The 24,194-nt window shown below is 41.2% G+C and overlaps 1 protein-coding gene across 6 annotated transcripts in view; it reads left to right on the forward strand.

Moving 5' to 3' along the window:
* Positions 1-24,194, forward strand: part of NFIA (nuclear factor I A) — a 579,301-nt gene that overhangs the window by 444,768 nt on the left and 110,339 nt on the right. For all 6 annotated transcript variants that reach the window (XM_040470429.1, XM_040470427.1, XM_040470426.1 and 3 more), the window contains exons 4-5: positions 3,954-4,028; positions 21,483-21,600. In XM_040470429.1, the coding sequence (XP_040326363.1) occupies positions 3,954-4,028; positions 21,483-21,600 (193 nt within the window). The remainder of the gene's footprint in view (positions 1-3,953; positions 4,029-21,482; positions 21,601-24,194) is intronic.

Raw genomic sequence — 24,194 nt, forward strand, 5'->3', positions numbered from 1 at the left:
TGAAGCTTGGGATTAGACTCTTTTGGGGGCGGGGCTTATGTCCATTAAATCATGCTGCCCTTTAACACTCTAGTTTAACTCAGTCCCCCCAAAATAGGGACCACAATCACACTAGGACAACCCCCAGGCATTTCTCAGCAGAGGACCTGATGACACCTTCTTGATTGGAAGCTCCACCCTACATGGATGGTCTCCTCCATCCTTGTCCTCCTTAGTCTGGAGGGATGGTTTGGATTTTTCATTTTAACAGTTTTCAGATGTACAGTAGCTCCAACTTAGTTCAAACTGTATTGCTAGAGATGAGAGAGAGAAAGAGACAGAAATAAGTTCTGTCAACATTCTATAAAAAGGAAAATAAACATCCTCAAGCCCAAATTGAGTTGTTTTCCCTCAGAGGCACCTCTGGAGTGCTTAATGCCGACCATGCACTGTGTTAGGGACCTGGGGGGCCTGGAGACACAGAAGATGCTCTTTCTCACAGGGCTCACAGCCTAATATGAGAAAAAGACAAAATGACAGTTCAGTGGGCTAGCTCCTAGATGAGAGCCATACTCTGCAGACCTGGTCAATATTGAGAAAAGAGAAAAGGAGTCTTTGCCAGCAGTGCAGGTGAGCGGAGAACCTTTTCATAGAACGACATAGGCTTTTCATAGAACGACAATAAAGCTGAGTCCTAAAGGACAAGTGGGAGGTTGGCCAGGCAAAGAGTAGGAAGGACAGACAGTCTGGGAAGAGGGAACAGTGTGGGGAGAGGAGTGAACCAGGGCCATGGTAGAAAAGGCATTCCCTTAGGCCCAAGGGGGTAGGGCTAGAAGAGAGAGAGAGAAGAGATTTTTTAAAAAATGAACCTAGAGAGGAAAAGAGATGCTATGTCAAGAGTGGTATGCCATATGATGGAATTTATACTGTGCCCTGAGTTCTCTGTGGGGCTCTCGCAAGATTTCTGACAGGGCAGTGAGCTCTGAACGCATTGGATTTATCTCAGATTACCCAGCATCTCATTCTTTCTTACCCCAGGGCCTTTGCAAATTACTAATCCTTCTGCCTGAAGAGCTCTTTCCCCATCTTTTCATGACTTTCTGTTTAGTATTTTTCAGATGTCAGCTCTTAAGAGACACCTTGTCTGACCACCGTTTCTAAAGTGTTTCCTAATTGTTTTCTTCATTTCATTTGTACCATTTATAATTTTTAAATTTATTCATTTGTTTTATGTGTTCAGCTGTCTCTAATCTTAGACTATAAACTCCCTGGATGTAGGGACTGTATCTAGAACCCCTAGCACAATGCCTGGATCACAGTAGGTGCCCCCAAAATATTTGTGGAATAAATAAATGAGCCTTCAGATTTGCCTGTGAGGGACAGCTCTAGCTGCAGAGTGGACAATGGACTAAGGAGAAACCAAGACTGGTAATAGAAAACATAGTTAGGAGGCTGCCCCCTCTGTCTGGTGAGAATCGGGAAATGTCTGGGCCAGTCATGGAGGGAGTGGAAATGGGAGATGTACTTGGAGTCAAGAAATGGTAAAGCGTGGAATCAGTGAGGAGTAGTTGGATGTGGGTTTTATAAGAAGCAAGAGTTAGGAATGGCCCCAAAACATAGAAAGCGTGATGGTGGTAGATGGTCCACTAAAGGAGGAAATTCCATAGAGTCAGAACAGATTTTGGGGGGAGAAGAAAATGAGCTCGACTTTGGACATGTTGGGTTTGAGGATACCTGTAGGCTATCTGGGTTTAAATATCCAATAAACATTTTGAGAGAGATCTTGGTAAACGGCCAAGATTTGAGAGTCATTGGCTGACAGAGTCGTTCATCCACTCATTGAACAAATACTCACTTACTAACTGCTTTGTCCCAGGCATTAAATACAGTGGTGAATGAAACAAAAATTATTCTAGTTCTTAGAAACATCCCAGTCAAGACTGGTGACTGGTATCATGGAAATAGAGGAACTAGCTTAGGAATACACCTTTTGAGCACAAACCCCGGGGAGCACCGCATCTAAGAGGTGACCTTACAAAAGAAAAGGGGCCATCAAGAGATGATAGTTTGAATGAGCACAGGTGTTTCTCCCTCCCAAGTCCTTGCACCCAAGTAAACTTAGTTTTCAAAATATAGTGCTTGCTTTTTTGGTGGCAGGATTGAAGTACACGTGTTCGCATTCACTCTGTACAGAAATTCTTGTTGAGTTGTCCTTAAAGAATTCCAAAGGTTGGAACTGAGACAAGAATCAGCCTGCAAGCAAGAGACACAGGCAGAGATAAACAAGAGTTGGAAATCAACCCAGAGTTTCCCATTCAACTATGCATTTCCTTGTCCTTGTTAGATGTGTTTTAAGTCAAACTTAATGTACATTATGGTTGGATTCCCTTTGTTAGAGTCCGTGGGGTTAATGCAATGTCAATGTTGTCACAATAGAAAGAGATGTTATAGTCTGTTTTGCCAAGACCAGTTTAGAGAATTTTGACTTATTTGCTTATTTTTACTTCTCAATTATCTTAATCCAAGAGACAACACCTCAGGTGCTTACCAAATAAAAGTCAATCAAAGACCTGGGTGGGAGTTGTTTTGAGAGTTGAAATTTCTTAAGCACATCTTCAAGTGAAAGTTTGCCCATTTACTTTAAAACACAATTTGTATGTAGCTACTGCACATTCTAAAAATTAGAGCTGTTTTATCTGAAATATCATAGATTATGTTTGATACAAAAATTAACTGAAAAAAATTTTAAACTCAGCAAAAACAAAAATATCTTTCTAATTCTAATGCAACCAAAAGAAAAAGAATAATTTGTACATACCTTTATAATTCTCCAAACATAGTGATTTGTTGCATGTGTTTATGTGTGTGACATTTAATGAATTTATTGGTGTATAAACCATACCACAGGTAAATTTGCTTCTGCTTAGTAGTGGGTAAAATCTATTTTTTATCAGTAAATCTTATATATGGACTGTTATGTATTCAGTGTTTCTTATGTTGTATTTCTTAAGGTATGTTTCTAATATAAAGGAAAGTTTTTCAAAATCCCTTTGGCCAACTTCTCGTTTGGCCCTAATTTTAAAGCAGGTGATTATGCTAACCCTATAGACAGATCTCAGCTAGATTTTACCTATGTGAGACTCCAAATCAGAAAACTTGAGAGGCAGAGAAAGAAACAACATATCATAAATTATGGATTCCTTGCTATTTATAAGTTTTATATTCCTAAATGCACCATAAAAATAAATAAGCAGTTGATAAGAGATGTAATAGATATGTTAAAGGAATTAATTATATCCAGCAAAAATAAAACAGATGCAAATTCAAAGATTGCCATTTCGAACCATTGATTTATTATCTTTTCTAAAAAAAAAAAAAAACTCAACCCACCCACTCATGAAAAAACTCTTTTGTTTGTGCTCAGAAGTCTTTGTTTTCACGTCTCAAGGGTTGGGGTTTGCTTTTTCTACAATGGCTTTTTAAAGATTCACCCTGTGGTGCCTCTAAAAATGAAGAGAACATCCTTAAATCTTATTTGATTTGAATGAATGGATAGCTAATGCTGATCAGATGTTTCTTTAGAGAATAATGTTTAAAAACTGGTATGGAACTTAGGTATCCTGGCTGATTCATAGGTAGGCTGTTTTCATCCCAGCTGTGAAGGTCTCAGAGATCAGCCAAGGTAACCATTTATTTTAAATCTTCTTTTGTTTCAGATTTCCTGTTGTTTTTTTTTTTTTTTTTGACCATTTCAAAAATCACCCAGTTGTGTCATAGCTTTCCATGACCCCCAGATTCAAACCAAAAAACCATCTATATAACGAAGTGACTGTACCCTCCCACGTAAACTCTAAGTAGAGCAGAATATGAAATTAGACCTTGCCTTTTTTAATCACAATGAAACTAATATTTAGAATTCTCTTGTCAAATGTCTTCTATTTATGACACTGTTTCTTTTGTTTTTGTTTCCCCAGGACATTTGGGCTTCCAGGACAGTTTTGTCACATCAGGTGTTTTTAGTGTGACTGAGCTAGTAAGAGTGTCACAGAGTAAGTATAATTTTGCTTTGATTTGGTACACATTTGCCTTGGGTTTGTGCTTACTTTCTGCCTGGGCCTCCTAGAGACATAAATAGCTTTCAGAATCCCTTTTTCATTCACCCATTGGAAGAATTTCGCCACGCAGTTTATTTGACAGCCAAGAATTTAAATCAGGAAAAATTAAATATCATTTTAATGTGAGACATAGGGAAAGAACTGAAATCCTGACTGTCTCACATATTCCCTACTTTATAGTGTGAACCTGGTTAAAAAAATTTTCTGAGTCTTCCCTGATTTCTAAGAAATTCTGCATTTTAAAAGAATTTGTTTTTGACCTTTAAAGAATGCTAATGCCCTCAGCATGAGTGACACAGTACAGCATGATCATTACCCGGTTGTCAATAATCACCAACAACAATGAATTAAGAGTACCTGTCACCACCCTGTTCCATTGATCAAAAGGGTCATTGATTATATTTTTGCTATGACATAATCCAGACAGTCCAAGGAGAAGATATAGGATATTCTGTCTCTGTGTTTCTCTCCCTCAGTCTCTCTGTCTCTGTCAGTCATACACACACATACACACACACACACACACACACACACACACACACACACACACACACACTGTTGCCTTCCCTCAAAAACATCTCTTTGTTTTTATTTAAATGCATACCTACAATGACTATAGTGTCATAGGTGGCAATAACAAGAGGAAAATTTAAATATCAAATGTTACAATTTTACTTTTTATTCCCCTCCTACTTCAAAATACTGCTTATAGATAAAATTTACAATGTCAACATTGGTTTCGAACTGCATCAAATCCTTTGTGGAATGAGGTGGAGTAAAAATAAATATTTTCGTTTCAAGTCCGTACCCCCCATTCACTTCATTACAGTCTTGCAAATTTGACCGAGTAAACCAGTCAATCTCTGACAAGATGTCGGGTCACGCAAGCCACGCCATCCCAATCGCACAAGCTCAGATTCTCTCTTCTCTTATTTCTTAACGCTGGAAGGCTGTGAAGAATCCAGAAAGTGGGATATAAGACGTGGGGGCAGAGGATGTGGAGTTTGAGGGATAGATAAAAAAAAAAAAAAAATCCAATGACTGTTGAGCAGTCACTGTCTGCCAGATGCTGTGTTTTCATGTGTGTTACATAAATTAATCTTTGCCATAAACTTGTTAGGTAAGTACTTACACTCATTTTCACAAATGAGCTAAATTGGGGGTCTATTTAAGTCATTCACCAAAGTCAGATAGTGGGCAAATAGTTAAAGCTAAGTCTGTGTCTTACAGATGTGTACTCTTGCATGGGCCCAAAGGAACTTGAGAAAGTGTACAGTGTGGGACTAGACAGGGAGACTAGGGGAAAGGTAACTTTGTGGATGAGAATTCTGGCAGTTGGGACCCTTGGTTGATCCTGGGGGTGTTCTGGTGTTAGGGAGGTGGAACCATAGGGAATGAGGTGTTAGGAGCAGTGAGGGTATGAGTTGGAATGGAGACGTTGCTTCCATGTTATCAAGTATGCTTCAAGTATCAACCGGTGAGGAAGAGACTAGATTAGGTTGGAGGATATGTGCCTAGCACAGCTGACTAGCCAGTCATTTGCCATGGATAAATAATGCAATTTTTTAAAACTGTTTTTCACTGGGGCACTGGGTGGCTCAGTCAGTTAGACGTCTGACTTCAGCTCACGTCATGATCTCACGGTTCGTGGGTTCAGACCCCGTGTCAGGCTCTGTGCTGGCAGCCCAGAGCCTGGAGCCTGCTTCGGGTTCTGTGTCTCCCTCTCTCTCTCTGCCCCTCCCCTGCTCATTCTCTGTCTCTCAAAAACAAGTAAACATTAAAAAAAAAGTTTTTTTTTAATAAAATTGTTTTTCACTTTGTAAGACTTAAAAAGGACCGCTATCCCACATTTTCTCATAACTTTAATAATAATAGTAATGTAGAATATATGCCTTTTAGAGGGTACTTATCGTAATGGCATTCCAGGTAAATACATTCCTTGAGCCCTTACTTAACTCTAGGATTGGAGCACTCGACCTTTTTATTCTACCCTGGCTGCTGTAATGCTCACGTTTGGTCTTCATTACCATCAGTGTCCCAAGGCCTGGATGTTGTATGAGAAGGCCCGCGCTGCTCAAGACCGTCCCCGGCATCTTGTCCCCCTTCCATTTTCTGTATGCCCCTTTAAGGTCTTCTATCCCAAGGCCTATCAGTTCCAAGCTAGATTAGCCCTCTATTCAGTCTACATAGCATGGTTGCCAAGTGAATTCTAAACCTGCCTTCAAGACTGCCAGAGGGTATGGGCAGACCACAGATTGAATTTGCAGAGGGACCTGGTTTTGTTTCCTGTCCCCATTTAGGGGGTTATGTTGCTGATGCCCGGCATCATGAGCGTCCTTCGGCTCTTGAATGCTTTTCGATTCTGCACACTGCTGTGTAATCGCTGTAGGACTCACTCACACATGGCCTCGTGCTGACTAAAACTGTTTGGCAAGAGTGGGACTGGGCTGTGTCAGCTAACTCATGGCTTCAAGCCAAACTGCTGTCCAGAGCCCCCCTCCCTCTTGCAGATCTGTAATCCAGGTTTGTCAGGGTATATGTCACAAGATTGCCTTGGCTGCTGGGGTTACGGACCCACCCCCAGCTCAGGTTGCCTCACCCACACACCTTTCTGAAAGACTTAATACTCGAGCCACATGATGAGTCAAAACCCTTCACCATTCCTTACAGCACTGCCCCCTTCCCTGAGCTGGAAGAGCTAAGGGTCCATGTTAGAGGTGCAGTGGGCACTTTTTACAAATGAGCACTTTTTACAAATGCATTCCATAGCCTTGAAATAGAAATAAGCTAACTGGCACAGAAGTTGATTAAATGCATCATGTTAGCCCTGTTAGGAACATGATGCAACACTAACATGAAAAATACGGTAGCTAGTATTTACCAAGCATACGCTATGTACCAGACATTGTGCTAGGCACTTTGTAAACATCATCTCGTTCAGTCCTCCCATGGTTGCTATTATTGTCCTTTTTATAGTTGAAGAAGATGATGATGCTCAAAGAGGTTAAGAAACTTGCTCTTTTGACTTTGCTGTGCTCAGCTAACTGATTGCAGACATTTTTGTCGTGACCTCTCCTGTAACTGCATTAGAGAGCTACGGAATCTTTGGATTCTGTGTTTTTATTAAAAAACCATTTCTTGTTAGAGTTGATAAACTTTTAGCTTGTTAATCTGTGCATTAAAAAAAGGTTGAAGCTACTTTCATGTAAACTCAAACACTTAATTAAACTTTTTTCCCCGGATTGGTTTTCAGTTCTGATATTTTTTTTAATGAATAGGCTTTATTTTTACAGCAATTTTAGGCTCACAGCTTTAGGTTAGTGAAAAGTACAGAATTTTAATATTTACACCTCCCCAAATAGTTTCCTGTATATATTAACATCTGTTGTTCATGTGGTACATTTGTTACAAGGGAGGAACTGATATTGACCCGTTATTGTTAACAGAAGTCCATAGTTGACATAAGGGTTCAGTTCTTTGTGTTCTAGATTCTGTGTGTTGACAAATGTATCTATTATTGCAGTGTCATACAGAACAGTCTCACTTCCTGAAAAATCACCTGCCCTCCAGCCGGTCATCTCCCCAAGTCTCCAAAATTACTACTCATTCTGTGAATAGTTCAGCCTTTAACTGGATGTTTTTAATGGCCTCAGAGTCTTAGAATTTCTTCCACTCTGCTGCACGTTTCTTCTTAACCCCCTCTTACTGATCTCAGCCCCACCCAGTTCCCCCCATCACACTTATGACCACATATGTGGCCTGGAAATGTCAAACTGGTGGTGGCCTCAGTTCGAAAAATTTCCCTCCTCCTGAATCTTTAGTATCCAATGTTAAAATCTGCTGATGTAAATATTTACTTTCCTCAGGTTTCCAGTTAGTTTCTGTTTCTCGTTTTCCTCCTTTTAAATTTAACAGAGGAGGGAGGTGCTATTTCAGCATTTCCTCCTGAGGATTCACTGAAATAACCGCGTGCTAAGTTTGTTGTTTATAATCGTGTTACTACAGGGTGGCAATGGCAGAGAAACTCAAGAGAAAAGCTGCTGGTTTAGCTTCACACATTCAGAGGTGAGGGTCAGGCAGCGAGGTTGCTTGACATTAGATTATAGTGATCAGATGCATGGAGTTGTTAGAATCAGGGGCTCCCGCTGTGGTCTCTCACTAATTCCCCTCTCACCCTCGCCTCCCGCCTACCCACCTACCCTTTCAGTTTTTGCATTATGTCGAGTCCACGAAAGGCAAGAAAGGAGAGTTCTGTTTCTCTTAGCAGCAAAGGAAGTACCACAGCATAAAAGTAGATGTATATATGTGGTCCTCCTTGTGACAGGGCCATCTGAAAGTCGTTCGAGTAATTTATTACTTTGTTCCAGGAGAGGGTCGGGAAGGGGGAATGCAGATCGCGAGACACTGTGCCAGAGGCAGAGAGAGGTCTTCTCTGCTCCGAGGGAGGGGGGTTTCCAAGTGCTAACAACGCAGTTCAGAATCACTAAAGTTGTTTCAGCAGAACACTGTGAGGAAAAGGACAGGAACCATCTGTTGAAATGGTTCTTGCGTGATGCTGCATTTTCAAACAAAGCCCTCGAGAAGCGTTTTTCAGATGGGTCTCTTTCCCATGAAGCTGCCACCAAGAGAGCGCACTCGGCTAGCTGCTAAATGACCCCACTTTGATGGCCGACTCGGTCAGCACCCGCTCTTGTTTATTTTGCACGGGTGTTCTCCTCCAAGCGTGTGCTTTGAGGCCGTCAAATACCCTTCCTGGTGTGAACCCAGAAAATCCTCCCGAAAAATCCACTGCTTCTGCCCATTTCCTTCTAAAGTGCTGACTCTTCTACTTTGAAGTTGGTGGGGGTGGCTCTGAATCCGTAACTACTTCGTGGGGAAAGAGGAAAACCACAAACACACACAGGCCATTGTGACTCTGGCCTGGCGGGGTCTCATTTTCCAGCCGTGGTTTGTACACCCGAGCAGGCTGCAAGGGTTAAGTAAACTTCGTGGCTAGGAATGACTTCACGGCCCTGGAATTTGGAAGATCCAGGGTTCCCAGTACACTGTGGCCAGCCTTAGCATCGCCTTTGGGTGTAAAAACCACTCTCAGTTACCCAGACCGAATTTTTGGTTCCTATCACGCTGCTGCATAATCTACGAAATCCGGCAGCTGAATTGTCCTGGCTCTACCACAAAGCCCGGCTGCTGGGTGGCTACAGGACTCCCGACTTGTTTGTCAATGGAGAGGGGGAGTGAACGGAGCCAGGCATATGCCTCAGCCTGGCATGAGGTAGCACCCTAGTGGCTGTTTGCTGCCTTCTGCATGTGCACTCTTTCTGTATTCTCACACGAGAATCATCACTGGGATCCGAGGTGCAGTTCCCTTTTCAACTTCTTTTTGAAGTCTCTAGGTCCTTTGTGTGTCTCTGAGAACCCATATCCACAGGCGCGGATTTTCTGGCCAGCAATGCAGTAAGAACTGGCAGTATTCTAACCTGACACGATGGAACTCGTACAGCAGAATTAACTCAGCTGCAAGGTGCCGTATGAAAATGCAGCTCTTTGATACGAACAAGCCCAAACTTGGAAATTACAAAATGTTCTTGCGAAGAAGGACGCGTGAGGAAATCGGTATAGGATGAGGGATTCCAGATGTCCAGGCCTTGGGGGGTGCCATTTAAGTAGTTGCAAGATTTTAGATCCTTGTTAGAGAAGAGAGTTGAAACTTTCTTTTCTGAACAAGTGGCCTATTGGCTATGATCATTGCATGGGCATTAATTTTAAAATTCATATTCTTAAGCAAGCCCTTCTTTCCAAAGATGCCATTTGGGTGTAAGCATTAAAGGAAGAAACAAAAAGATTATAATAAAAAATAGACGCCAGTCCTAGCATGAACAGTGGCTGTGACCTTGCCTTTTGTTTGCCATTACACAATTCAATGGCAGTCCACTCAAACTATGCTCTCGATCAATATCCTATTAAAGCGGCACAAAAAGTCTCCATAAACTTAGTGGTTAGCTATGTTTATAAATGGAACTCGGCATAATTAGATGGTCAATAGCAGGCTCTACTAGTAATTTTAAAATGAACATCACACATTTTCTATCTGTAGAAGTCAATGGCACCTCTTCCACATTGAAGGTACGGTGTGCCGCAGACGAAAGGGTGGGCGACCCTTTAAAAAATCATAATGCCTGTTGCTAAAATGCAGTTTTTAAGGAAAGTCTGTTAAGTTCTGGAATAGAAAATACTGACTGGCCCTGTATATGTTTTCATTTTGCTTCCCTAAGCCACCTTATTCTGAATATATTATGACATTGCAAATGGTTTCTAGTTTTAATCAGTCCCTCATGGAGATACAAAATAATAAATATTACCATACTGTTAGGAAGGAAAATATCAGTCTGGCTGGCTTCATTTAGCAGGTTTCCTCTACTCTAATTCAATACATTTTCAAAATAAATACCGAAATTGAATTAGTTCAGTTTTGTTGTATAATTTTTTTCTCTTAATTTTCTTGACATATTTGGGGTGACTATTTGGACAGCAAAGCCAGCGGCCAATTGACTAGACTGGCAGTAATAGAAATTTTCATCAAACTCTTTCTTTCGAATCCCAGCTCACAGTAGGGGGGCCACACGTGATTTTTCCCATTCTGTTCTCATCGAGCAGAGTAAGAGCCACACAAAGTGAGAGGTGTCCCCATCCTTACCACAAATTGAAATGTATAAGATACCTTGTGTTCGATGTGGCCCTGTCAGTGGCATTATGCCCACCATTCCACTGATTTTGAAACTGGTTAGAGGGGCGTGTGGGTGGCTCAATCGGTTAAGTGTCTGACTCGATTTCGGCTCAGGTCATGATCTCACGGTTTGTGAGTTGGAGCCCTGCATCGGCCTCTGCGTTGGCAGTGCAGAGCCTGCTTGGGATTCTCTCTCTCCCTCTCTCTCCCCCTCCCCTGCTCTCTCTTCTCTCTCAAAATAGATAAATAAACATTAAAAAAAAAAAACTATGGTTACAAGAGGCTTATGACATCAGCACATCCATTAGATAATGCTATGCTTGAAAGTCCAGTTTTTTCTGTGACACTCCTATCCCTACAACCTTCCTGGTTAAAGCTGTTAGAGAGTTCTCATGACAGGATCTTGGGGACCCTATGTTTTTGGTTCTTAGCTGAAGCTCTTGCTAAAGTGACCAGACTGTGAGCATTCTCATTTTAAACATTTGACTCAGAGAGAAGCAAAATACATTAACACTTTTTTTTAACGTTTAAAAATAATTTTTTTAATTGTTTATTTATTTTTGAGAGAGAGAGAGAGACAGAGACAGAGAGACAGAGTGTGAGTTGGGGAGGGGCAGAGGGAGAAGGAGGCACAGAATCTGAAGCAGGCTCCAGGCTCTGAGCTGTCAGCAGCGAGCCCAGTGCGGGTCCTGAACTTACAAACTGGGAAATCATGTCCTGAGCTGAAGTCAGGAGCTTAACCAACTGAGCCACCCAGGCGCCCCAAAACACGTAACACCTTGACATATGTATGAATTTGTTATAGTGATCTCTGATCATATGTTCGTCTATTTCTGATCTTTTCTAGCTAATTCGTGGGTCATGCTTTCTAGATGTAATACGTTATATAAAATCCATATTTAAGATGGCAGCATGGTATCATGGCCCAGGATATAGAAGTGAGGATCTGACCCTGCCATTTACCACTATATGACTTTGGGCATTACTGATCCCCCTCTCTCAGCTGTGTTCTCCTCCTAGTCAGCGATCATTTATTCAGTCAGCAAATCCATTCTATACCAGCTGTGTTCTAGGCCTGCATCTGAATGCAGTAACACCTCTCAGGAGTGTTTTCAGGATTAAGTGAGAGAATGTCAGGTGTCTAGCATATCCTGGATGCTCAACAGTGGTGACTACAATGGTTATTATTGAAAGAAGCCTCTGTCCCTGGTCTTTTACTGTGTGTGTTCAGAGCTGATCCTTTAGGGGATCACACTATCAGCAAATTTATCAAAAACGTGTGTGTGTGTGTGTGTGTGTGTGTGTGTGTGTGTGTGTGTGTGTGTGTCTGTGTGTCTGTATGTGCTCTGTGTGCATGTATAAATTAAAAAGAACTGATTTTAGATTCAAGTTCTAAAAGTCCATTTATTAGAAGGACCATTCCTGTGACCCCTTTCAAGTTACTAATTCTGATGGAATAAGAGCATGCCGATATGAGATCTAATTCATCTGCTTTAGGAAGCCAGAAAATTCTTGTTCCTCAACTTTTCAGCCCAACCTATACTTCTGTGTTATTCTGGAAATTTCTCTTCCAGGGTATCCTAATGGGTAGCAAGATGTTTTAAAATTCTCAATCTAACACTGACACGTTAACAACTTTTTAAGTCACTAGCCACACCTTGGTTATTTGTAATCAGTTTTTTTTTTAAATAGTATTCAATTCTATAGTATTTGAATTTTGCTTTCTTATATATTATGGACATAAAAATTCCCTGTGAGGAACAGGGGCACCCTGAGGTCATTACCAGCAATGTGATTTTTTTCATGAACTTTTCCGTATGAACTCATAAGCCTCAATTTTTTTTTAAGAGCAGATATTCCTATCCAATAGGTAACATTGGAAAACTAAAAGGTATTTTTGAGATTTTCAAAAGCCTGACAGAAATTCTACATTACCAGCACAATAAGACCACAAATATTATTGAGATTTTGGCTGGCATATATTTCCCTAGCTAACACCTGCTGATTAGAAAGACTCTTGTTGGTGACACCATCGGCATGTCCAGGATGAGATCACTACAGCCCACGCTCAGCAGAGCCACGTGTTAAGTCTGACACGGGAACTGAGTTAATGCAGTCTGTGATTGATAGGAGTACCTATTAACACCCAGGATCTTCCAGTGGATGGAGGAGGGGGACTAAATAGTTCTTAGTGAAAATATTGAGAATTATTAGTATAGACAGCTGGATTTGTAGGTTGTTGGGATGAGACCGTTGATATAGTTTGGTTTCCTAACAGCTAATGGTCAGACAGTCCCCGTGCACTCTTGGTAAAGGGGCTTATGTTTAGAAGCCCTTCCCTGGTTATAGATCACGGTGGTGGAAAGGCATCTTAGGCCATCACATCCATCCCCTGTCAGGGAAGACTTAATCCCATGGCTGAGGCTGTATCAGATACTAAACGGGTACCACATTTGACCTCAACCAAAAGCTAAGATGAGATGATACTCTAAAATGCAGAAAATCGATTTCAGTCCCAAAGGCAGAAGCCACTAATGCAGGAGCTCAGTCAGCATTGCCAACCCCACTGTGGATTGCTCTGCCCGACCAGTGTCAGGCCCTCCATCCCGGGAAGCCCTGGCCGATACTCCCAGCTGGAAAGCCCTGGAAACGCAAAGAAGGAAGATGAGATAGAAGTTTCCCACTTAATTGATAGGTGATCTTTTTTTCTATATAAATCTTGTTGAATCTATCTCTCTAGTTACTGATGATGAAGGAAAGACAGAGTAGAAATGTTAAGTTTCACTTCTGTTTCTTTGGGCTGATATCTGGAGATATTTAAGGCTCACTGACCTAGCTGTGTGATCTTGAACACATTACTTAACCTTATAGCTAGTTTTCTCATTTGTAAATGAGAATAAACAAATACATGTTCTGTGGGGATACTGCAAGGCTGAAGTGAGATAATAATTCAGGTAAAAACACATAGCACATCAGCCTGGCACATGATAAATGATCAATAAATATTAGTTCTTAGCTGTTTTTTATTAATAAGCTCATATCATTTTCATTCAATTCAGCAAACATTTGTTGCATGTGTGATATATGAAGCATCTCATGCTATGTGCTGAGGAGAATACAGAAATGAGTAGAAATAGTTCCCTCATTTATAAAGTAGATAACCTAAGTTTCTTGAAATCCAAGACTAAGCTTCCTTCGTGGCAATAAAGTGACTGAATACACTAACTTCACAAACTGAATTCACAATCATCAAAGATAAACCATCTTCAAGATTCAGAGCGGGGAGGAAGAGGGTATCAGAGAATTGTTCTTGTTTTAATGGGAAGGAAACATTTTTTCCGAAATAAAAATTTCTCTGTTCACCTCCTCCTCCCCCTTCTGGCACCACAAACCCGCATATTTCTTAACTTGTGTCCACAAATGTGGATGTGTGAAAACGGTGCTCTGTCTGCATCCGCAGGTGCCGTTGACGGGGTTAAAACATTCTGCTCGCTTTTGGCACCTAATACTACGTTTCATAAAAAGCCTTGCTTAAATCTCATAATAGCAGGGAAGCTCATTTCCACATAGAGGGAAATCCTTGTTTTGGTCCAGTGCCTTTCTTTTATGTTCCATTTTGGAAAACCGTACTCCTAGCCTGCCTTGGTCAGACCTTTTAGAAAGGCAGGGTAGGAAAAGGAGATCAGCACGCGGTTTACAGACCAGAAATCTGCTTGGCAGAGGAGTTGCTGAAGACTGTGGCGTAGAAGCTGCAGAGAACGTACCTTTATGATTGATTTCCATTCAAGTCAGACTGACTGCAGTGTGGTCATTTTTCTAACCCATAACTGCTCACACTGCGGCGGTCTGCTATCTGCAGGGTGTCTGAATTATAGCCGTGTATGTCCGTGTTACCTCTTACACAAATTACTTACACTGGTTTCTTTTTCCATGCAAATTCATCAGTTTTACAGCCCCTCATAGCCACAGTCAGGAAACTCTGGCCAACAGCACAAATTGATAAAATGAGTTAATTTTACTATACTTATGTGTTTTTTGTTTTCTTTCTAAAAGCCCTCTCTCATAGGCAGTGTTCAGGAAGCATATTACAGTAAAAGGAAGATAACAAAGGAGTTGAATTTTCTTGCCATAAATTACTTTCCAAGTTAATTCCCTTTAACGATGATTCCAGATTTGCTTGAGTGTGCATAGCATTGTGTATTTTACAACTGTGCCTTTGATAGAAAGAAGACCAAGCATTTTCCCATGTTCACTCCTTTTGTGCCAGTGACATGGACTGTCTTATGAGATCTTTGCCACTAGAATGCAAAACAACACTAAATTGTGCTGGGCCTCTAGAACTGTGTGCTTGTTGTTGGAATTTTTTTTACCCCCAAGCCTTAATAGACAAGTTCCTAAAGTCCCATTGAGTACATAAGATTACACAATCTGGAGAGAAATACACCTCTTTTATTTTTTCCTACTTATTTAATACGTTGAAAATGGAGTACTATATCCTGGTAGTCTTTTTTGAGGGTTACCTATCAGCCATGCGTCCATATTCCTTAGTTGCCATGGAGTTTCGAGGAAGGGGCAGCTATGATCATTCATCTCTAAAATGTAAACCCAGGGCACCTGGGTGGCGCAGTCGGTTAAGCGTCCGACTTCAGCCAGGTCACGATCTCGCGGTCCGTGAGTTTGAGCCCCGCGTCGGGCTCTGGGCTGATGGCTCAGAGCCTGGAGCCTGTTTCCAATTCTGTGTCTCCCTCCTCTCTGCCCCTCCCCCGTTCATGCTCTGTCTCTCTCTGTCCCAAAAATAAATAAACGTTGAAAAAAAAAATTTTAAATGTAAACCCCACAAGGGCAGGGGGCCTTATATATCTTGTCCAATGATGGATCTCAAGCATCTGGAACAGCGCCTGACACATGAAAACTAGTTAATGCTCCCCACGGATTCCTGCTGAACAAGTTGTAAACTCAGTGTACAGTCATCCCCCAGGCAGAGTAGCTTGAAATTTTGGATAGAATTTTTTTTTTCCATCACCCTCTCTTTTCCAACAACGCAAGCCCAAGCAGATTGTCTCTGGTGGATGGCAGAAGTTCAATAACCACAACCTTATCCAACTACTAATGTGTACAGAAGAGCAGGTCATTAAGAGGGTTGGCTACTAAAGTAACCCCTTTCTTCCAATAGCCCACATTACTATAATGATTGCTTAATAGCAAACCATTTATTAAAAAATGACACAAAGACTGCATTCTACTCATGACAGGAAAGAAGGGGGTGGGGGGAGGAGGGACAAAGGGCTTAGAAATGACATCCGATGAGACGATTCCCAAAAGTTAATCTTTTGAGAAAAACTCCTCCATGAAACAAAATCCACAAAAACTTCAGGTGTGAGTCATTGCAGTGCTACTTAAGAAAGTCGAGGAACCAGTCCTCACGCTCCTGTGTAGATTTACGGATTTCTGAGTTTCGTTTTGCATTGTGTAAAGTTGGGGGGTGCAGAGGGCAAATGGAGAGGGTGACTGCTGATTCCCCTTAATTCAGGACATATTTATAGATCATCATCTGTTGTGTTGTATTGATTGTCGTACAAGACTCTGCAGAGCTGTTTACGAACACGGAAAAGGCTATTGGATCTGTAGGATTAAAGGTCCTCTGGTAGGACCCTCTGACTTCACAATCAGGGAACGTTACTTCACCTCTTTGTGCTTCAGTTCTTTCCCAGGAGCGCTGTGAGTTTAAATGAGATGATGTGCTTAAAGGGCTCAGACCGGCATCTGGCCCGTAAACGATGCTTAATAAACATTAGGCTTTGTTATTGTGCTGGTTATGGCCATGGCAGTGCTGGTGAGTTTGCATTTCTAACATAATTATTATGAGAGTTGTGAGGTCCAAAAGTTTAAATGACTTCAGCTACACAGGTGGCTGTTGGCAAGGCTGAAACTCTAGACAGTCTCACCCAGGCCGAGACCAGCACTTTTTCTATGGCCTAGGATGTCTGGTCCTCAAAATGCACTCAATCTGGCTGGGGAAAAAAATGTCATGTATGAGATCATTTAAGAATGATAGAGCCTAGGGTCGAGTACAAGTGGAACAAAATCAGGTTTCACACTATATGGAACAGACAGAAAGTGTTTTGGTTGGTCCAGTCCTTCCTTATCATCCCCACCCTTGATTGGCAGTGGCTACATAATCTCTGTGACATATCAGCAGGCTGTTAGTCTTTGGCTTCAGAAGCCCAGCATGACATCCTAGGCAGACATTGTTCAAGTCATTTAACCCTTGACAACTTTTAGTTCCCCAATTTGCAAAAAGGACTTATTCCTATTATTAGCTAAGAAGTGCATTGTGTTACATACATCTTATTGATATTTTATATTTGTTAGAATGGTATGATCCATATGCTTGTGTATGCCCTTTCACCGTGCACAACTGGACACTGATCTTTTGTACCTGTTTACCAAGGTGACAAACATCCATTGTGAAAATTCTATTTTCTTTCTTGGCAACATGGTTTAGGCCTCCATTCCCTCTTGCCACAACTCCTGCATCAACTTTCCAACGGATTTCCCCACCTTAGTCCCCTTTTGTGTATTCTGTATAATGTTTCTCAATTCAACAATGATCATTTCCCTACTCACAAACAGTTGTGGATCCCCCAGGTCACTAACTGTACTTCCTGCCTCCAAACTTACGCACATACTCTGTCATTTGCCTAGAAACTCTCTTCTCTGCCGCTTCAAATCCTGCCATCCTTGAAGGCTAAGTGTAAGTGTCCAACCCTTCTTGAAATTGAATCTTTTTTTGATCCCGCGAGCCAATATGATCCATCATGCCTTTGAATTTTCCTAACACATCCTTTGCATTTCTCCTATGAGATTTATCACATTCAGCCTTGAATTTGATGTTCAAGTATTATTTCATCATTCCGCTCTGTTGTAAGCCTTGTGAGACAGAGACACTGTATACCTTTGTATCATCTCAAGTTTAAGGCAAATATTGTAAATGAGTGGCAGGGTAGTATGATAGGAAACGCAATGGGTGTCGCAGTGAGACATTCTAGAATTTTAATCCTGGACCTCCCTCTTTCTTGCCTCTCTGTGATCCATGGCAAGCAAGTTAACCTCATTTCAGGGCTTAGTTTTTCTCTCGTAGAAAAGGTACTGTCCTCTAAAAAAGGTTGATTCGTGGATTGAGTGAGGTATAAGAAAAATGGTCCCTAGGTACTCAGGAAAGCCGGCTGAAAGCCCACCTCTCCTAGTTACCTCTCTAAGGCTCTTCCTATTCTCCAGTTGAGAGGCACTGAGAATACCCAACTCACTGCAGGGACACTTAATGGTAACCCCTACCCACAGGTCTGAGGCTTTCTCTTTAACTGTCACCGTACCACTGAATCTGATCACATTCCAATCGGCTGACCTTCATGTGAGACGTATGAACCCAGACACTCCCGGGGGATGTTTCCTCACCTGACTGTCCTGAAGAACGCAGAGTTTGGGTTGGTGCTTTATTAGGATGATGTAACCCAGGTTGTGAAACCCATTCTCATTTCAGAAATCTAATGATGTCATAAAACTTTTCAGGCGCTCATAGCCAGTTTGCCAGGCCCTGAAGTTACACACCATAACTGCAGTAGACACTTCGAGAAGCATCATAACGCTGCCAGTCCACCTGATGCCGTTTGCTAGATCACACACACTGTGCTAAGTGCTTTAACAGGAAGTCAATATATGGGCAAGCGAAGGAACATTTCTGTGGGTTCGTTATTTTTTTTTTTTTAGTCTCTCTGAGAGGTGTGCGCACTATATTTACACTGTATCTTCCATTCTTCGCCTATTCTGGCTCCCTTGACATTTTGAAAAGATAATCTAGGCAGAGGACCTTTTTCCAGAGTAGAATGTGGTAAATAGAATGTTAAGTGTAAGTGCCGCTGGGCAGAGGGCCCCAGACTTCTCTCAGTCCAGCCAGGCCTCTCACTCACATCTTGCTTTATCTTTCCTCCCGAGACTGGGAGTGAGGCTTGCGCACTGTGGCCGGTGCTCAGGCATGATGCACCTGCTGCATTCGGCGGATGCCTGAGCCCCATCCCAAGGCTTTGAAAGAAAAATCTAAATCCATACCCTCGACACTGATCAGCTGCATCTCTCTTCTTCAGTTAATGAGACGTGTGGATCTTTAAGCTCCACGGAGGCACAAACATTAATAAGTACCTGTTATATGTCAGGCTGCTAAGAGAGGTGAGCGGTGATGTATTTGAGTAGTCTCCTCCCCACCCCCAGAGCTTATTTCATACATAAAATATTATGGAATAAGAGGGGAAACTATGCAGATAAATTTAGTATAAAGGCAAATTGGGGAATGGCTAGCAAAATTATTCATTGGAACTCTGTTTACACTTATTGTCAAGTCTAACCATTCGTCTTTGAACTAAAGGCCTTTCCTCCATTACAGCCTGTCATTAAGAGATATGTTTGAATTTCAGAAAAGTATATGTGAATTTTAGAGCTTTCTATTTCTTAGCAGTGACTGTTTTAATATAGTTGTGATTAAGGTCTAGCCATTGCTATTAACCCAACAACTCAGTGTTTATTCTTAGATATTATTGTATCCCTTCCCCCCTTTCCTTGATTACATAGTTCTCTTATGGTACTACATTTCACCCAGTTGCCCAAGTAGTAATCCTGGGAACCGTCCCATATTCCCCCTTTTCTGTTATTACTACACTGAAGAAGTTAACACATTTTCCTGATTCTAAGTCCTAAATAACTTATACTAGGCTCCTCCTTCTCATCCCTTGAGTTTAGACCCATCCCCACCTTGTCGTTTTTAAATGACTCCGCTGGCCTCTATGGTTTTACTGATTATATTCTTCAACTGCCGCCCTGTCCCCCATGCCTACCCTCACCACAGGATGATGTTTCTAGGTTATAAAGGCAAGTCTGATGATGCATTCTCACATTCTGCTGGTTCTCCTTTAACTAGCAACTAGTTCCAGTTGACCAATGCTTACTGACTGCCTCGTGGTGTCAGGGATTATATTAGATGCTGGCAATATAACCCCAATGGCCCCCAATTAGTAGAGTGTGATAAAGCGTTTTGATAGCTTATAAACTAGGGAATGTGCTGGACTCACATCCACTGTCCTTAAAGAACCCTACCAGGGCCTTCGTAAACTGACCTTAACCTTCCCCTCTTTTTTCCCATGTATTATAAACTTTATCACACCAAGTTATCAGAAAACCGGTATTCATTTTATGTTCTCTTACCTTTATAAATGCTGTTCCCCCTACCTAGCATGCCTCTATTCCTCTCAGTTGGGTGAGCCCCACTTATCCTTTTAACATCTTCCCAGGCATCATGTTTTCTGAGGCCTTTTTTGCCCCTGGAACTTCTTATTCCCCAGCTGGGTTGGATACCCACTTCTGTGTGGCCATATAAATTTAGGAATAACTCGAGCAAAGGACTTATCACACTGTATTGAAATTAACACACCAGCCTTCCCTCTAGAGTTGTTTCAGGGTGGGGATATGTCTTTCATCTAAGCGCCTTCCTTACCCTGCACCATTCTTGGCAATGAAAGTCCTTGGTTCATGATATTTCTAATTATCCCTTCTTCTTATGGATATTAGCCTCTGTTTAATTTATTTATATATCCACTTACCTGGGCTTAACTCTCAAACCAATGTCTTAGTACAGTAATACATGAATCTGTGTCTCCCACTTTTGCATAATCTTTCAAAAGAAGAGAATATTTGTACTAATATAGTTGTACCACTAGCTGTGCAGAGTTGTTTTAGAAGATTGATAGATGTTATTTATTCATTCAAAAATATTTATTTAAGCTGCTACTGTAAACAAGGTGGTCTGGAGGCTCCAGACCATAAAAAATACAGAGAATCACATCTCACCTAAGGATCAGCTCTGAAAATCACATATAGTCAAAATTATCCTTACCAATCCCTTAAATCAGACCTCAGCAACTTCTACATAAATATTTTCTGGTTTGTGAGCCATATGGTGTCTGTTGTGGCTGCTTGTCTCTGCTATCATAGTGCAGAAACAGAGACAATATGTAAATAAATGGGTGTGACCATCTTCCAGTAAAACTTTATTAAGAACTGCAGCCCAGGAACCATGGTTAGAGGACACTACCTCCAGGGAGAAGGTGGGACAACTAAAGTAATGGCATATGTAGGTGCCATGGCAATTCAGAGTAAGGAGAAATCACACATTTTTCATCACAGGAAATTGACAATGGGAAACCCAGAAAGTTGAGTTTGTGGTTCTGGACTAATTCCAAAATGCTGATGAGTGAAAGCTATCAAGATCAGCCAAAATTAGGAAAGTCCAGAGAATGTTCTTGCTGGTCATCCAAGAAAAGTTTCAAAGCAAAACATGGAGGCGTTTTTGTTAAAAGCATCCAGGAATGTTGCAGTCTTGGTGACAGTTTGCCATTATTACAAAAAGAGAAAAGATAAAAGGTAAAATATAAAACAGAGTCCTTCTGTTATAGGTGATTTTTGTTGTCAACAATATTTAGAGGTCAGAGTTCATTACTGATGATTTTGGATAAGCTTATCAAAGAAATTCAGAAATGAAATGTGTTAAATGCAACAATGATATGTGTCCTCATTGATCATTTATTCACAGAACATAACTTTTTTTTTTTTTTTCCTAGCACCAATAGCTGCAGGAACTGGCCCAAATTTTTCTCTCTCAGATTTGGAAAGTTCTTCATACTACAGCATGAGTCCAGGAGCGATGAGGAGGTCTTTACCCAGCACGTCCTCTACCAGGTAATTTGATTGGTGGCTCTCCCTAGTTACACACCTTGATTTTGAGCCTAGAGGCACTTGCAATGTGTGTTTGCTGGTAGAAGATACTAGAGAAGTGTGTTCAGCCCCATCAGACTTTCAGTCTCGTTGGGAAGAGAAAGCAAATGCACATACAGCAGAAACAAACAAACAAACAAACAAACAAACAAACATCTATCTAAACACACACACACACACACACACACACACACAGTGTGGCATAGGCTAAAAATAGTTAAGGCTTTATTCAAAAAGACAGACTTGAGTTCAGTGATAAATGTTGGTTAGGGTTGGCAAGATGGGAAGGAAAAGGAATGGGGTCTGGGTGGGGTAAAGACATGAGCAAAGCATAGAGAAAGATGCATGATGAACACAGCATGTTCTCAGGAGATTAAGGACAGCTCTTGACCAGGGGAAAGGGCACCTGTTTTGGCTTGTTTGACAAAATGTTGACACTGGTGACACCAGTTCCAGTCCCCATGCCCACAGCAGATATTACATCTCAGTCCCTTCCCTTTTCCCCCAAAGGCCTCAAAATCCAGGCTACTGGAGTTGCCTGTGACATTGCTATCTAGGTGTGAGGTTGTAAAAATGAATGCAGTCCTATGGCACAGGGAGGGGTGGGGGTGCTGGATTATAAATTCTGTTGCACCAGGGGACCTTTAAAAAAGTAAAACTGGAAGAGCACAACCAGATAATGATTCCAGGGTTCTTGATCCCCTCGAGGTCACAAAGCCCAAATCAAAACGAAGCATTTTGCAAGACCCTGTTGTCTCTGGATAACCGGTACCAGAAGGAAAGGGATTAGGCATTAAACCCACAGTATTCTTTTACAAATTGGCTTTAGCACTGGACTGTGACAACAAAGAAAAGAATGGTGTAGAATGATCTTTAATGTTTGTGTACTTTGCAGAAAAAAAAAATGTTTCACAAAGGTATATTCTTCTTTAAAGCAAGCCCCAGAATTTTATAATTTAAAACAATGGCCAAATTATAGAAATTTTCCTTGGTAGAGATTCCTTCTTACCTTGACTTTATATATTTTAACCAGCATTACTTTAAGAAAGAAAGAAAGAAAGAAAGAAAAAGAAAGAAAGAAAGAAAGAAAGAAAGAAAGAAAGAAAGAAAGAAAGAAAGGGAAAAAAGAAAAAGAATCAGCTTAGTCGTTACTAATACCTCGAAGACAGCTAAAGAAACAGTTATTCCCTAAATACAACCACCAAATCCTCCCCTCATATTTCATGTCGTTTAAATGTTCCCCTTAGTTCACTGTAGTATCAGATCCTCAGGGGGGAAAAAAAGTTTGAAATCCAAAGTACATTTATAATGAAAGAATGAGATTGTGAACGCATTCGGGTGTTAATACATTTTGAGGATTTTGAATGTTTGCTGATGGAAGGGACATTGTGTGTAACGGCACTCAGTCAACATGAAAAAGCTTTGCAAATACTTGTGGCAGTGATTAATTTAAAAGTTGATGGGCTGTTTGTTTTTCATATGTGTGCTACGCATGTACCATGGACGTCCCAAACAGTGCTTCTCACCCCCATCCTTTGGACTTCTCCAGCTGTTTGATTGCCTTTTGTTGTGATTCTCTGAGTGGAAACCTGGTTTTTAATGTCATTTAAAAGGCTACTGTCATTCTCATATTCTGCAAATAACTAACCCTGATAAGGAGCTAATTATAAACAGCAGCAGTAGTTAATAACTTGGTAATATGTTTGTTTTACTCTCATTAGGCTCTCCTAGGATAATTTTTTTTAAAAAAAATTATTCTCTAAATATATAGACTCAGCAGAATTATCTGTGTACAGGTTAGAAAATGTGCCCAGAAGAATACCCCAGATTTACATATAGAAAAGTTCATCCACCAATCAATATTTGTTCATGCTGTGCCAATATTAATTGGTCACTTGCTCTGTAGCAGACATGATATTAGATGCTTTACATACCTGATATGATTTAATATTCACAATACTTTTACAATATAGACAGTGTTGCCATTTAACACTGACTGGATCAACCCACAACCCAGAGAAGTTAAGTAACTTGCCCAAGGTCACAGATCTAGTAAATGGCAGAGTCTATATTCAAATTCAGGTGTGCTGGAACTTTAAAAACACGGTATTCTAGGGCCGCCTGTGTGGCTCAGTCAGTTGAGCACCTAACTGTTGATTTTGGCTCAGGTCATGATCCCAGGGTCATGGGATCCCATATTGGCCTCTGCAGTGAGCTTGGAACCTTAAAGTTTCTCTCCTTCTCTCCCGTCTGCCCATCTCCCTCACTTGTGCGCGCGCGCTCTCTCTCTGTCCCTCTCTCTCTCTCAAAATAATTAATTAATTAAAAACATGATATTTTCCCATTGGATCCCCTGAGGAATGGGGCTCACTCTTTCAGTAAGGAACGATAGAACATAAATCCCCCCAAAAAGGAATATCTACTATCTCTATTTTTCCTGGATACTTAGTGTTTGCTACCTTTTTTAGTGTTTACCATCTTTTGAGATCTGTACAGGTCCTGCCTCCCCATCCAGACTGTTAAATCCCATAGAGGACGGTGTGTAATTCGGCAACATT

The sequence above is a fragment of the Herpailurus yagouaroundi genome, unplaced genomic scaffold (genome assembly GCF_014898765.1).
Source record: "Herpailurus yagouaroundi ecotype Mexico unplaced genomic scaffold, PumYag 77, whole genome shotgun sequence".
NCBI classification, from domain to species: Eukaryota; Metazoa; Chordata; class Mammalia; order Carnivora; family Felidae; genus Herpailurus; species Herpailurus yagouaroundi.